The sequence below is a fragment of the Macaca thibetana genome, chromosome 3 (assembly GCF_024542745.1).
Source record: "Macaca thibetana thibetana isolate TM-01 chromosome 3, ASM2454274v1, whole genome shotgun sequence".
In the NCBI taxonomy this organism is placed as follows: Eukaryota; Metazoa; Chordata; class Mammalia; order Primates; family Cercopithecidae; genus Macaca; species Macaca thibetana.
This window is the reverse complement of record NC_065580.1, coordinates 1,698,153-1,712,770: the sequence shown is the minus strand read 5'-3', so window position 1 is coordinate 1,712,770 and position 14,618 is coordinate 1,698,153. Positions and strand designations below refer to the sequence as shown.

The 14,618-nt window shown below is 54.8% G+C and overlaps 2 protein-coding genes across 2 annotated transcripts in view; one reads left to right on the top strand and one right to left on the bottom strand.

Annotated features, from left to right (window-relative positions):
* Positions 1-14,618, bottom strand: part of PTPRN2 (protein tyrosine phosphatase receptor type N2) — a 1,007,974-nt gene that overhangs the window by 73,150 nt on the left and 920,206 nt on the right. The window contains exon 15 of the mRNA XM_050785710.1: positions 11,040-11,187. Within this exon, the coding sequence (XP_050641667.1) occupies positions 11,040-11,187 (148 nt within the window). The remainder of the gene's footprint in view (positions 1-11,039; positions 11,188-14,618) is intronic.
* Positions 1-14,618, top strand: part of UBE3C (ubiquitin protein ligase E3C) — a 542,607-nt gene that overhangs the window by 489,392 nt on the left and 38,597 nt on the right. The gene's annotated exons all lie outside the window — the stretch shown is intronic.

The window sequence follows — 14,618 nt, the reverse complement described above, 5'->3', positions numbered from 1 at the left end:
GCTCCATGGTGCTGCTGTTTGGAGAATGCGTGAGGCCATCTGTGAAGCCACTGCTGAGTCCTGGAACTCAGCAATGGGGTTCCTTCCTCCCAGGGGCCTGACAGAACTCAGCAATGGGGTTCCTTCCTCCCAAGGGCCTCATGGAACTTGGCAATGTGGTTCCTTCCTCCCAGGGGCCTCACATGTTCTCTTGGGCTCTCCAACTGCCTCTGCTTTCTGTGAAGGTTTGGGCTCAGTCATTTAAGCTGGCGGGAGACCGTCTTCTTCACGTTGATGGTGCGGCCTGTGGAGAGGTTGAGCCAGCATCTTCCTCCTAGAGGGTCTGAGTCCTGACTCTTCAGTGGACAACATGTTCCAGGATGTGCTCTGCAGCTGGCACCAGCACCCACAAGCTCCTGCTCCGAGTTCATGGTGTCCATCGAGGTCTGAGGGCTGCAAAGGCACATCCTGGGGCTGCTGTCCGTCAGCAAGGGCCATCAATGCTGCTTAGGGGGTCCCAGCTGGTCACACACAGAAAGGACTTTGAACTTGTCAGAGTTGAGGCAAAGGAATAAATGATCAGACCACGTTTGTTTCAATACTCTGAGAAGCTACGTGGGCTTGATTCTTCGCAGACCTGGGCACTGGAAGACCAGCAACAGTGAGATGACGGAACACATTCTGAAGGGGCAAGTTCTCTTCCTCCCACACACTCCCATCCTTAGTCAGCAGGCAGACATTCTGCTTCCAATTATGCCTTCAGGAAACGCTCAGCTCAAGCTATAAAGATCATCTAACATTTAGGTAAGTCAACTGAGTGTCATTCAGGGGCTTCCGCAGCTCAGCATACAATGGTGCATCTGGGCAGACTGGGACGGGCTGGGGCTGATATCCAGAAAGCCCTGCCACATCCAGAGAGGGTCATGAAAACGAGACCTATCCCAGCCACCGCTCAGGAGGCACGCCGCCCACCACTGAGCTGAAAAACTGAGCGTGAGGCTGGTGGCTGACTTCCAAACTGGACGCATCAAAAGCAGGTCCCAGAGGAGCAACAGTGGCCCCAAATGGCATGGTCATGAGGCTGGTTTTGTGTCTCATGTCTTAAACGGTTTCAATGGCATCCCCCACAGATCTTTCAGAAAGCTGCCCCCCAATGGGACTGGAGGCGTGTTGGGCAGGTGACCTGGAGCAGGTGGACTAGAAGGAGCCTCAAGTCCCCGGGGATTCCCATACCTGAAGCAATTTTAATCCACACTAGTCTCATGGTGGGCATCTGTGTAGAAGGAACTCCCCAGGCAGGGCTGTGTGGGGGCAGGATGCAGCTGGAACGGATGCCAAAGGTATGTGGGTTGCCGTGGCCGGACAGCGCCCACCCAGTCACTGAGCTGACTTGGAGGCACCAGGTCCCAGGGTGGAGCTGCATACCCTCCCCCAAAAAGACACACTGGAGTCCCAGCCCTGGGAACATGACCTTATTTGGAAATAGGGTCTTTACAGAGGTAAGCGAGCGGAGGTCATTTGGGCGGCCCTAATGCAATGTGACTGGTGTGCTGTTAGGAAGGAGGAATCTGCACACCCACACGTGGAGGGAGAGCGCCTGTGTGAAGACGAAGACAGCCGCCGTCGTGCTGGGGAGCGAGGCCTCCAGAGAAGCCAGCCCTGCTGACAACCTGCCCTCCACTTCTGGCCTCTGGAACAGGAGACAGCTCGCTTTGGCCCCTTACACCGCCCATCCCTGGCGCTCTGTCCCTGCAGCCCTCCAGGCCCAGAGCACCTGGAGGGACCTGGGTTTGGCTTCTGTGCCCTGAGCAGCACCTAGTGCCTGCACAGAGAATGCGCCCCCTGGAGCCAGCCTGCAGTCGTGGAGTGTGGGCAACCCAGAGACCAGCTCCAGACATAGCACACGTGGCTGTGTGCGCTGGTGGCGACTTTCTCACAGGAACAAGAACAGTTTTCCGAAACAGGGGCACAGGTATCAGACAGGCAGGGCCACGCCGACTGCACGGCTCCACCGAGAGGCGGTCCATCAACAGTGATGATGAAACGCGTCTGTGCGAGCAGCCAGAGACACAAACGGCTGGGGGGCGCCTCCAAGGAGCTGAGACTGCGAGCAGGGGGCAGCTCACACACCTTATCACCAGGACACCGGATATCACCAGAAGAACAGCTCTGGCTTGTGGCTGTGCTGCCTGAGATTAACGCGTTTTGTGGATCGGGGGCAGAAGCTGCACCTGTGACTGACGGTCTTGGGGTCGCCAGGGGAGCCGCAGATGGCAGTGACCTCTGCCCCCACAGCACGGGGCGCAGGGCAGACTGTACCAAGCAGGCGCGTCTGCAAAAGTAAGCGAGGAAATTTGACGGGAAACCTGCGCATTAGCTTCCTAGAGGCGCAACTGATGGGCAGGTGTGGAAAATGCCCAAACAGCTCACAGGAACGACTTACTTTCGCGGCACAGGAGGGGTCGTGGTCAAAAGGGCACCCACAGAGACGCTGGGGTGAAGCAGGGAAACCGGGTGGGCGCGGCTCCGGCCCGGGCAGAGCCCCCCACACCCCACAGCAGCTGAAGGCCCCGCCTCCCGGCCCGGGTCTGCGGCTCGGGGAAGACACAGCAGCTCCGGAGGGTTGATCTCACTGACAAGGAGAGTCCCGGAGAAGGGGCCGGGGTGTCTCCGGCCTGGGTGGCCGAGGGAGGAGGCAGGGAGAGCCCTGCGGCTGAACGACCCAGAGGGACAGGCCCAGCCCCGCTTCCAATCCCGTCAGCGGCAGAACGTCGGTGGTTCCTTCAGCCCTGAAGCGCTCCACACACAGGTCTAGGGCGCTGACCTAGATTTTCTGGGCTAGAGAAAATCTAGGTTCAGCCCTGAAGAAAATCTTCCTTCAGCCCTGAAGCGCTCCACACACAGGTCTAGGGCGCTGACCTAGATTAGAGGCGATTTTCTGGGCTAAGCAGCGACGGCGCCAGGTGACTCCGCTTGTCCTCCGTGTCCACTGGAAGGTCGGCGGGTGACTGGTTCCCAACGCTGTACTTCTCACAGAAACAAAACCGGAAGTGACGGTCTCTGGGATGTTACGGCAGAGATGGCTGCGCGGAGCCACAGGCCCAGGCGGGTCTGGCGGGCCCCACGTCGCGCAGCCTCAGCGCGGGCGCCTCCTGCGGCCGGAAGCCGGGGACTTCCGCAAACCTCCGGCCTCAGTCAACGCGAACGCGTCACCTCAGGCCCCGGCGCTCAGAGTCCAGAGTGGAGCGGGCTCCTCGCTGAGCCGCAGGGCGAGCCCGTCTCGTGCCTTTTCCCGCGGGAGGCCGCCGCGGTCCTTCCCCGGTTCTTCAGCCAGCACCGCGGGCCGGGCGGCCCGCATCCTCCACACCTCGCCGCCTCCGTCTCCCACACGCGGGGACCTCTCCCGACACTGGCCTGCCTGGAACATGCCAGAATCGTCTCCCTAACCAGCGGCCATTGACGAGCAAACCTGCATCCGCGGCAGCCTGAACTGCCGCTTGTCAAGTAGTCCTTGAGTTTCGGACCGCAGGGGTCCCGAGGGCATCCCCGGCCGCTGTCCTGCGGCCCCCACACGATGTGCTGGGACTCGGGGTTTCTCCCCAAGAGCAAACCTCGGCGCCGCTATCCAGACTCCTCGAGCCCCTTACAGGCCCCATGGTCAGGGGCAACCCTGCCTGTCACAACTGTGACCCTAACTGTGAGCTCACACGGCGGCCTCCACATTCTTGCTGGTGGAAGACCACAAGCAACCGGATGCCTTTGAAAGCCTCGTTCTGCAGCAGAACTACTCAACGGGCCAATCAGAATACAGGGAACCATGAAAGAGGTGGGAGGAGGAAAAAGGAGGATGGAGAGGAGGGAGAAGGCAGGTGAGGAAGAGGAAGACAGGGGAGGAGGGAAGATGGGGAGGGGGGACGGAGAGGAGGGAGGACAGGGGAGGAGGACGAGGAGGAGGGAGAGGACAGGGGAGGAAGGGGAGGAGGGGGGAGGAGGGGAGATGGGGGAAGAGGGGAGATGGGGAGGAGGGGGATAGGGAGGAGGTGGGAGGTGGGACGGGGGAGGAGGAGGACAGGGAAGGAGGACGATGGAGAGGAGGGGGAAGATGGGAGGAGGGGAGGCAGGGAAGGAGGAAGACAGGAGGGGGGAAGATGGGGAGGAGGACGACACGGGAGGAGGAGGGACGGGGAGGAGGAGGACAGGGGAGGAGGGCAGACGGGAGGAGGAGCACAGAGGAAGAGGGGGAGGATGGGAGAAGGGGGAGGACAGGGGAGGGGGAGGACAGGGGAGGAGGTAGGACAGTGGAGGAGGATGGGGAGGAGGAAGACGGGAGGAGGGGGAGGACGAGGAGGAGGGGGAGGACAGGGGAGGAAGGGGAGGGTGGGAGGAGGGGGAAGATGGGACAAGGGGGAGGAGGGGAGGACAGGGGAGGGGGGGGAGGACAGGGGAGGAGGTAGGACAGTGGAGGAGGATGGGGAGGAGAAAGACGGGAGGAGGGGGAGGACGAGGAGGAGGGGGAGGACAGGGGAGGAAGGGGAGGGTGGGAGGAGGAGGACAGGGGAGGAGGGTAGGCCAGGGTGGGGCTCAGGGCTGAGGCAGCGTTTGAAGTCTGTGGCCTGTGGCAAGGCTGCAGAGCAGGCTGGTCATGTTCCTACAGTATCGTGGAGACCTGAACACTCCAGGTTCTTGGGAAACAGGAGTTCTGGAAGGGGGAGTTCTGGAAGTGGGCAGGTGAGCTTCTCGTGCGTTTGCAGAGTTCCCTACAGACTCCCACATGGACAGTCTGTGATTGTTTGGAACGGGAAGGTGGTCACTAAAAGAACAGATTTATTAGGAACCATTCATATCAGGAAAAAAAGTCAGGGGCAGCTGTTTCAAAATTAAACAGACAAAACAGACACAAAACCCAGAATGCAATGATGAATCTTGACTGCATCCTGGTGGAAAAAACAAAACAGACAACAGAAAACAGACTGTGTTGTAGAGAAAAGGGTGGGAGTCCCTGGGAGTGTGTAATAGCGACACCCCTGTGGGCTGAGCTGTGCCCTGACGCCCCTGCGTGGACACCCCGACCCCCAGGAACATGGAGTGTTGCCATGTTTGGAGACAGGGCCTCCAGAGAGGCGAGCAAGTGATGGTGAGGTCCTGAGGGGGGGCCTAGTGCAGTGGGTCTGCTGTCCTTAAACAAAGGGGACCCTTGGTCACAGATAGCACCTGCAAGCCCCAGGGAGGGCCTCGGACACGGCCAGCCCTGCCACACCTGGACCGCAGCCTCCGGCCTCCAGGACTGTGAGGAAATGCAATTCTGTGGTTTCAGCTGCTCATCTGCTGTCTCCAAAGCCTGGGCAGATGGGCACAGCTGGGTGTTAGAGGGCACTGAGGGGTTTTCGTTAATTTTCTTAGTTATAACGGGGCTGTTGCTACCTAGAAGGCCCTTGTGTTTAGGACCTGCAGGCAGGCTAAAGTATGTGGACGTCATGATGCCTGATACTTACTTGAAGTCATCCAGCCAGAAAATAAATGAAGTGCTCTCAGGTCTCGCGAATACGGCCAACACCGGGGGGCTGGCAGGGGTGGGTGGTAGGTGTGCAGGTGACACCAAGCTACCCCTTCCACTTGAGTGTTTAAAACTCTTGTAATAAAAAGTGAGGGAGGAAGTCATGCTAAGCCAGCCACACCTCTGCTCTGGAGAGAGTCCTGTAGGAGCGGTGTTCGTGGGTTGCGGCTGGGTCTGCGCTGGGGCCGTGTGGGCTGCACTCTCCTGGGAGCTGCTGACTTTGGGCTCCTTAACCTCCTTCAGCCCCAGCTCTGTCCCTGTGTGAATCTCAGGGCTGTTTCGAGGATGAAAAGGAGGTGTTTAGCCCCGTGCCTTGCGTGGAAATGTCTGATGAGCTTTTGCCAATGTGCTCGGGGCCTGGGGATGGCTGGGGTGATCCCATCGCATGGCCGGGCCGTGGAACAATCTCAGCCCCGGAACCAGCGCCTGGAAAGTCCCGCGGTGGATTCGTGTTGCGGGGGAGGATTGGCTCAGCGATGGTCCTGCGGACTGTGTTTTTATCAATGACTTGACGACGTGAAAAACATGTTTATAAAACGAGCAGATGGCGCCGAGCGGAGAGGGAGGTGACGCGGTGACTCAGGAACCACAAGCTCTGGAGGCTGAATAAGAATCGGTTACAGGAGATGAACACAAGGCTCGATTCTCCTGTTAAACTTGACGGTCACCAACGGGGGGTGGGGGGCAGGGGGTGCGCGAGGCCCTCGGCTTCACCGAAGACCTTAAGGAAAGACTCTGGATGTTAGTGGGCTCGGCCTCAGGATCAGCCAGCACTGAGATGTGCACCTGGCAGGATGAATGTAACTTATGGTGGATAAAGGGGGAGGCCTGATCCAGGAAGAAGCACACTGGGACCTGGGGCCCCTCTGGAGGGTGGATCTTCCAGGTCACAGGGAAACAGCACGCCCAGGAGAGGGTAATCCTGAAGGCCAGGCTCGCCCCACACTCTGCGACACCCTCCCCGCACGAAGATTCTGTAAGTGGAATCGGAAGGAGGATGTGAGAAGGACAGACAGCCATGCCACACCAGGCCAGACATCTTACGAACCTATCGGTTCAGCTTTAAGAAAGAGAGTAAAGAGGATCTAAAATCTGAACTTTGAGCAGCTGAACTGTGTGGAATGTCAGTGCGGCTCCTAACTGACAACCCGCCAGCACTGTTTCTTGGCACCAGAGGTCCTGAAATGCTCACAGAAGGTGCACTTGCAGTTCTAGTTCAGAGATGATGCTTTTAGACAATCTTTCCCTTCGAGAAGTAGCCTAATGAGAAGGACTCCGTAGATCTCTTCCCTAAAAAAGAATCTGCAGTCTCTGGTAGAACAGCTGCCCAGAACAGCTTCTGCCTGTGAGGTAGCAAAGAAAAAGGCCCACACCGAATTTGCTGGGATATTTTCTTTTCAGTACCAACAAACTGACAGCCCTCCCAAATCCTAGGGGCAGAGTCGGCTGGCGCTGAGATCAAAAGGGGTGGAGGGAAGGCAGCCAGGTTGGGAGTCTCTCTCCTGCGACTTTCTTGGCGAGGTGACATATATGCTCAGAACCTTTTTCTATGGAAGGAAAAAGAAAACCCTGGCTTAATCATCAAAGTTAGGAGAATCACCCATGTATTGATCTTTAAAAGCAAATCATGATAATTTTCGGTCACTCAGAAGAAACCAAGGCAAAATATTCCTCTTAGGGGACTCTGCTTAGAGTTTTGGGAGAGAAAAAAAAAAAAAAAAAACTAAACCAAAGGTTTATTTAGAAAGAAATTGTTTTCTGAGTACTCTAAGGAAAGCTATGCTTAGCCAAAGTGCTTCAGCCCTTGTACATGTTTCAAATACTTCTGCAGGAGTTTGTAATGGACGTAGATTTTCTCAACACACACACACAATCTCAGGTGAGCCCACGACAGCCTATGAGGCTGGTACTGGGGAGTCTGGGCTTCAGCTCCAATGGGCCAGGCTCTAAACCCCGAAGTTCTTGTCTGCCAAGTAAGGGGGTTTATTGTGAGGACCAGAGACGGCACATTCACAGGCATGGGGGACACTGGCTCACCATGCCCTGGCGATGCCACGGTTAGGACGACGCTCACGCAGCTGCAGCACAGGGCCAGCGTGGTGACCCTGACTCCTGGGAATGGTGACGCTGTAAGGCAAGGGCCTGGGAGATGCTCACAGCCGCGCCTCTGGCTGTGAGGCGGCTATGATCCTCCAGCAGCAATGCCCTCAGAAGCCGGGAGATGTGAACCCCACATGACTCTCCTCACTGTCTTCCTGTCCCTGGGCCTTCAGCTCTTCGTTGTCTCTGTCTTGTCTCTCTGCATTGTTTCTGTCTTGTTTTTCTCTCTCTCTCTCGTTATTACAACATAGAGGCAAAAATACTTTTTTGTTTAGGATATGGCACCAAAATAGTATCATATCCCCATTCTTAATTTGAAATGCAGACAAGTGAAATGCTGCATAATTCTTTTTTAAGCATTCAAATAACAGAAAATGCATATTAAGTTCTTTAAACTTCCGAGATAATACAACTAGACCTAGCATGCTGCCAGCCAAGCATCTCATAGTGTGGGTTTCCTTCTCCTTTGGGGGCTCATTCGGAGGCTCATGCTCAAGGTGCATCCAGGAAGTCAGGCGACCGTGTCCATCTCCTGGGTGGAAGAATGACCCGGGGAAGTGCTCCATGGGGAAGACAAGGCAGGAGAGAAGGGAGGAGTGGTCCCAAGGACCCCTTCAATAGACCTGGGAGTGCCCAGTGAGCGTGAGGAAAGGACACGGTGGGAGTGCCAGGTGCAGAGGGAGGACTCCATCCCAAAGGTTCCATCCCGAACGGAGGACAGCGTGCCCGAGTACTCGGATTTGCTTCCATCCCCGCACAGAGGATAGTGTGCGCCCAGCATGTGGACTCGCTTCCATGGCGACACGGAGGACAGCGTGGAGCCCAGCTCGAGCGCCACCCACCTGCCATGACAGTGCAGCACGGGCCTTTCCAAGCCACAGAGCCATGGGGAAGCTGGTCCTCCTGGACCGTGTGTGGCTGTTTTGGAGCCAGTTGTGTCCCGTGCAGAGTGCAGCGGCCGCAGGTGAGGCAGGAGCGAAGACGAAGGAGGCGGCCATCTCTCCGGGGCCTGGCAACAGGGAGAGCTTTAGCCAAGCCACTGTCCCCCTGAGGACAAGATCTCCTTCCTAAAGGCAAGACGGCCAGGAGTATGGAGAAGAAAGTAGGGAATACAAGTTTGCTCAGAATAAACCCATGTGTTCATGAAAATATTTCTATCTAGGGTTCTCCCAGGAGATGAACTTGCCCTTCTCTGTCTTCCCTGGTGGCCTCTCAATCCTGAAGGGCAGCGCTGTGTCTTCACATCCTGGCACATGGGTCAGGAGAACCCTGGGAGGAGGTGCAAGTGGCTTCCTTCTGGCTCCAGCGTGAGTCTCAGGAGGGAGGTGCTTCCCCCCCTTCACCCGTGACCTGGCTCAAAGTGGGCAGGGCCATCCTGATCCCCACAAGAACATCAGGCACCCATCCACGTGTGGCTGCCCTGTTGGCGCTGGCTGCTACCTTGAGAGGCTGCCTGTGTCCCATCTGAGCATGGACCACTTCACCATCACTAGGTCCCTCGCCCCCAAAGCCCCATCCACACTGCACACAGAGCCCAGGTGGCTGCAGGGCACATGGGAGGAAAACCCCATCGCCAGGTCATTTCTGCCATGCTCTGGGCTGTCTCTGGGGAGGGTGTGCTGTCAGACTAATATTTACCATGAAACACCTCACAATCCAAGTAAACGACCAGACACACAGAGACATGTAATGCACGCTTACTGCATGGCTGTTTACCATGAACCATGTCACCACTCAGGACTCAGCAGGACACCCCCTCACCGCCACCCTCACTTGCCCTACCACACCGGCTTCGCTCCCCACCCTCTCCTCCCCCAGGCTGCTCCTCTCTGAGGACAGTGGCCAGGCCCCCCTTGGTACATCGTGAGTCCCAGAGCCTGTCAATAGCCCCCGACACACAGTAGGTGCTTAGTAAATATCTGTTAGTTGGCTGATGGGATGTATTGTATTTTGCTTTTCTTCTAAATATAAACTTTATAAATCACAACAGCTTCTGTTTTTAGATCTCTTTAGGGTTAAAACCCTCAGACCTCATAGAAAGTGGTCTGAACACTAAATGGGTAGCAAGAAGCGTGCACCCACATGGGTGAATGGGATTTTACACAGGTCTGCAATGCCCCAGGTTAGTTTCTGAAGGAAAACAAGATTCCAGCTTCTCTCTGTTCTGACCGGTAACACTTCCTGTGGGCTGGAAGGAGTGGAAGGGCAGCGCCTCTCCCTGGCGTGCACTGGGGCTGCCCTGGGGGGCTGTGCTTCTGGGCACAAGGCCAGGCGGTGTCTCAGGGACACCAGTCTGGTCCCTTGACTGGCTCTGAAGGGCTGAGGCAGGGACACAGTGACAGAGAGACGGCCTCGGCCACAGGGGACACTGGTCCCGCCTGCTGCTGTGATGCTGAAAGTGAGTGTGGCCGAGTGGTGCTCTCGAAGTGTGAGCTGACGGAGCCCCCTCTGTCACATCAGAGATATGGGCGAGGGCCTTGTCTTAGGGTCCTCAGGAGAGTAACCAAGGAACTCTACCCATACTGTCATTTATCATTCATATCATTCATGAATCAACATTGTGAGTATCTACTTCCCTCCGAAACTCTGGTCAGGAACACATCTAGCACCCCCTTCCTCCCAGCGGGTGGGTTTATAACCCAGCAAAGTGCGGAACCTCCCTTGGAACCTGCTGTACACACAGAGGGTGAGTGAGGTGGACGCCAGCGCCGGGCGGCCCTCTCCCTCCTCATCCCGTAAGCAACTTAGTGCCTCCTGCGCTGCGGGAACACGGGACGGTGTCTCCTCCGCTCCACTCGAGTCACTTGGAGAACTGCTGGCTTACGTTTCCATTTTCTGGCAATGATCCCTAGCTAGGTAGTAGGTGCTCAGTAATGTTTGTGGAAATGGTTGTAAAGTTAAAGACGCTGTAAAAGCGACCACTGTTCATCCTGTGCCTCCGGTGTGCTGGTGCTACGCTAACGACCCCATCTAATCCTTACAGCAGCAATATTTCAAGGACAACAGCATGACCCCAATTACAGATGTGACGTGGAGGCTCCAAGAGGTTCAGGAACATGTCTCAAGTCACACGGCGACAGAGAACAATAGAGCTGATGCCCACTGGGGTGCAGATGTCCCCAAGCCCGTGCTGGAGGAAAGGAAGACACTGGGTCCTTGTTGGTTGGGCTGGGGATGGCACTGCAGAGGGGAGACTCCCATGAGGGCCTTCCCAGAGCGGGCAGGTCTGCTGTAGAGGAGGGGGTGCCGGGAAGGAGGAGGGGAGGACTGTCCAGACCCTGAGGACGGGGCTGTTTCCCTGGCCTGTACTCTGGCCTCCCGCCCCTGGGGCTGGTATGTACAGGTCAGCACGGCCAGTTTCCCCCTCCTGTCACCCTGGCCTCCCGCCCCCGGAGCTGGTACGTACAGGTCAGCACGGCCAGGGAGCGGTTCTTGGGCACATTCTCCTCCTTCTGGGCCACAAGTGAGCTGTTGGGCTCCGCCTGGTAGGCACACAGCGCCTCCCACTCCTTCTCCAGCCGGTTCTTGTTCTTCAGGTGGTCCTCCATGTAGGACTGAAAGTGAAACACAGGGTCAGGAGTGCTCCTGAGTGGGGAGCCCAGACTGGCAGATGCACAAAAGGCAGCAGAGGCCTTCGCACATGCCGCGTGGGCTGTGCCCACCATGCTCACAAGCCTGGGCCGTGCCTGCAATGCGCATAGGCCTGGGCTGTGGTGTGACGTCATTTAATTAGAAGCTCTCGTTTCCTCCAACATGTGCTATGGTGCACAATGCATATAACACCATGCGACTGTTAAGTGAATATGCGCATTGTTATTACACAGATTTTACACGTGTAAATATAACCTCGGGTGTTAGGTATGTGTTTGGGGATCAGTTTACCACTGAGATGACAACAATTATCATATCCTTTAATTACAGGGACAGGGAGCTTGGACCAAGCTCTTGCTGGGGCCATCCCACGTTCCCATTTCTGCTTGCATAGAAGTCATTTTTCTTAAAACCAACACAATTTTCTGAACCCACCGGGTGTGATGCAGTTCAGAGACCCGGCTGCTTTGATCCGTGCAAAATGCGGAACAGCTTCTAGCATGAAACAAACACAAATGGATGGAAGCAAATATTTTGACCCTTGGCTGTTCCAATCTTAATTTTTCTGGTGTTTGTCAGTGAGCATTACTATGAGCAGACGAGGAAACAAAGGCCTTCTGAAAATCACCCTCCACAAAGACCCCTGTGCCGCCAGCACAGCCCGCTCGCTTCTCATTCGTCTGTATGGTTGGGAACTGGCCCTGATTTTAAGGAAAAGCATTTCAAAGGACCAAACCCAGCTGCACTATGGCACCCCAGGAAGTGACAGCCTCATCTGCTGTCACTCTGCTTGCGCATTTGCAAGGTGCCGCGTGTCATGTGTAGACATAGGTTCCAAGTGTGTCCACACAAGAAAATAAAGCATGTGCGTGCACACATCATCCTTTGCTGCAAAGCAGCCGCGCACTCCATTGTCAGGCCCGGGGCTTCAAGCCCTTCTCACCTTCCACCCACCCCCTGACATCCCCTTCGATTGATCCAAGGAGCTGGGATGGTCCCTCCCTGCCCACTGGGCCGGTTCCAGGAGATAGGCGGAGAAAGAGACACGCAGGGAGGGAGGGCTGGACACAGCGAGGCGGGAATCTCAGCTCATTGTGCCGTCTAGTGGAAGTTTTGATCACAGCCAACCTGAACCCATGCAGCAAACACACACCCTGCCGTGCTGGCCCGGCTCACACGGGAGCAGGTGCATCGGGCACGTGTGCTGTTTAGCACGACTCCCCTGCATCCGGGTGGGCGTGGTGGTGGGGGACAATTGCCTGGCTCAGGGTGGGCACTCTGAGGCCGCCTGTTAGGAGGTCCCAGGTTGTCACTGTCGCCCCCACCATGGCCCTGCTTGAGCTGGTTGCGAAGGGCAGAGGGACTCCAGTGTCGATGAGAAGACGCACCGACTGCCCGCTCCATGCAGCGAACGCTTTTCCCACGCCGCGCCTTGAGCCTTGGGAGCACACCCGTGCCAGGAACAGAAACATCAGGGCGGCTCTGAGCCAAAGCGAACGAGTTCGTCCACTCCCATCACCAGCCCCAACACCCAGGAAGCCTTGGGGTTTCTTGTGCATGGAAGAAGCACCCCATAGAGATGTCTCGAGTTACGAAATTAGGCAAAATTCTAACGGCTCAATCTAGGAAATGTGAACTACACATTCTTTCTTTTGAGACAATCATGATGGAACATCAAATTCATATTTTTATAACAAAGTTACCCTAATAGGAAAAACATTCTTGGATGATATAATATTTAAGTTTTGTGCAAATACTGACCAGCTCATCCAGCCCAAGTCTGGTGTGTGGGGGAACCTGGGAGGTGGATAGTTATGGTGAAAGAATAGTCCCAGTCTGTTTCTGTAGCTACTTTCCTCAAGGTGGGCTTATGTAGAGTTCTACAAATAGGTAGGCATAAAATGTTCCTGGCAAAATGATGCTGGGTCCTAGCTTTTCTTTGGAAAATGCTCTTTTCATAAAATCCATCACAAACAAATGGGCTTCCTTCAATAAAACATAATGGGTTCTAAAATGATGAACCCTAGCAGGTTTAATCCAATGGAAAATATTGTCTGCAAAAGAGGCATTGGATATTATCTTAATTCCTATAAAGTGCAGCTGTTTAAATTCTCACATTTATCTTAACTTGGGAAGCAAAATTATACTCTTAAGTTCTCTTGAATTTCTAAATTGATGGCAAAAATACAAACTGAGCCTGCATGGCGCAAGGTTGGGTGGTAGGAGGGAGGAAGAGGTAGATACTGGCGTGATTTTTTTTTCACAGAGCATAAAGTCATCTGCAGAGGCACTTGACTCTATTAACACTGAGATAAAGCTGACACTTCTCTGCACACGCCACTCCAGTGGGCTGTTTGTCCCATTCTGCTCATTTCAATTTGATCTGTTCTGTATTCGTCTATCGATATTTTTTAGGAAACATCCTTTGTGATATTAAACTGATGAAATATCCCCCAACCGCATCTTAGGAGTCTTTTTCCTCTTTCGTGGCTTGTAGATAAGATGCTTTTCATCTGTGAGTCTGTGGGGAAGCTAGGCCTTCATGGCAAAGTAATGTTTTAAACAATGAAAGCAAAACCAAAGGTACCACGGGAGCTTAGTACAGATGCTCCCCTACTTACGATGGGTTATGGCCCAAGGGTTTCTGAAGTTGAAAGTACGTTGAGGCCGGGCTCGGTAGCTCACGCCTATAATCCCAGCACTTTGGGAGGCTGAGGTGGGTGGATCACCTGAGGCCAGGAGTTTGAGACCAGCCTGGCCAACATGGTGAAACCTTGTCTCTACTAAAAATACAAAAATTAGCTGGGCATGGTGGTGGGCACCTCTAAGCCCAGCTACTTGGGAGGCTGAGGCAGGAGAATCGCTTGAACCTGGGAAGCGGACATTGCAGTGAGCTCACACCATGGCACTCCAGCCTGGGTGACAAGAGTGAAACTCCGTCTCAAAAAAAAAAAAAAAAAATGTGCATTGAACACAGGTAACCTACTGAGTGTCACAGCTGAGCCTAGCCTGCCTTACACATGCTCAGAATACCTACCTTCCTCTGCAGCTGGGCAAACCCATCTCACACAAAGCCTACTGAGGATAAAGCGTTGAATATCTTACGTGATTCATTGAACATTGAACTGAAAGTGAGTAACAGAATGGTTGCATGGGTACTTGAAGTTCAGTTTCTATTTAATGCATGTTGCTTCTGCACCACTGTAAAGTCAAACCATCATAAGCTGGGGGCCATCTGCACTGTGGCGTCCTGCCTGTGAATGTGAACTCGGACAAGTGTAGCAACTCTACTCAGATGCCTTCTGGAATTATTAGGAAATTAACATGTAATTTAAACAGTATTCGTGGCCTTTCCCCGATAGTGGGCATTTAGCTATAGGTGTTTTAAATACTG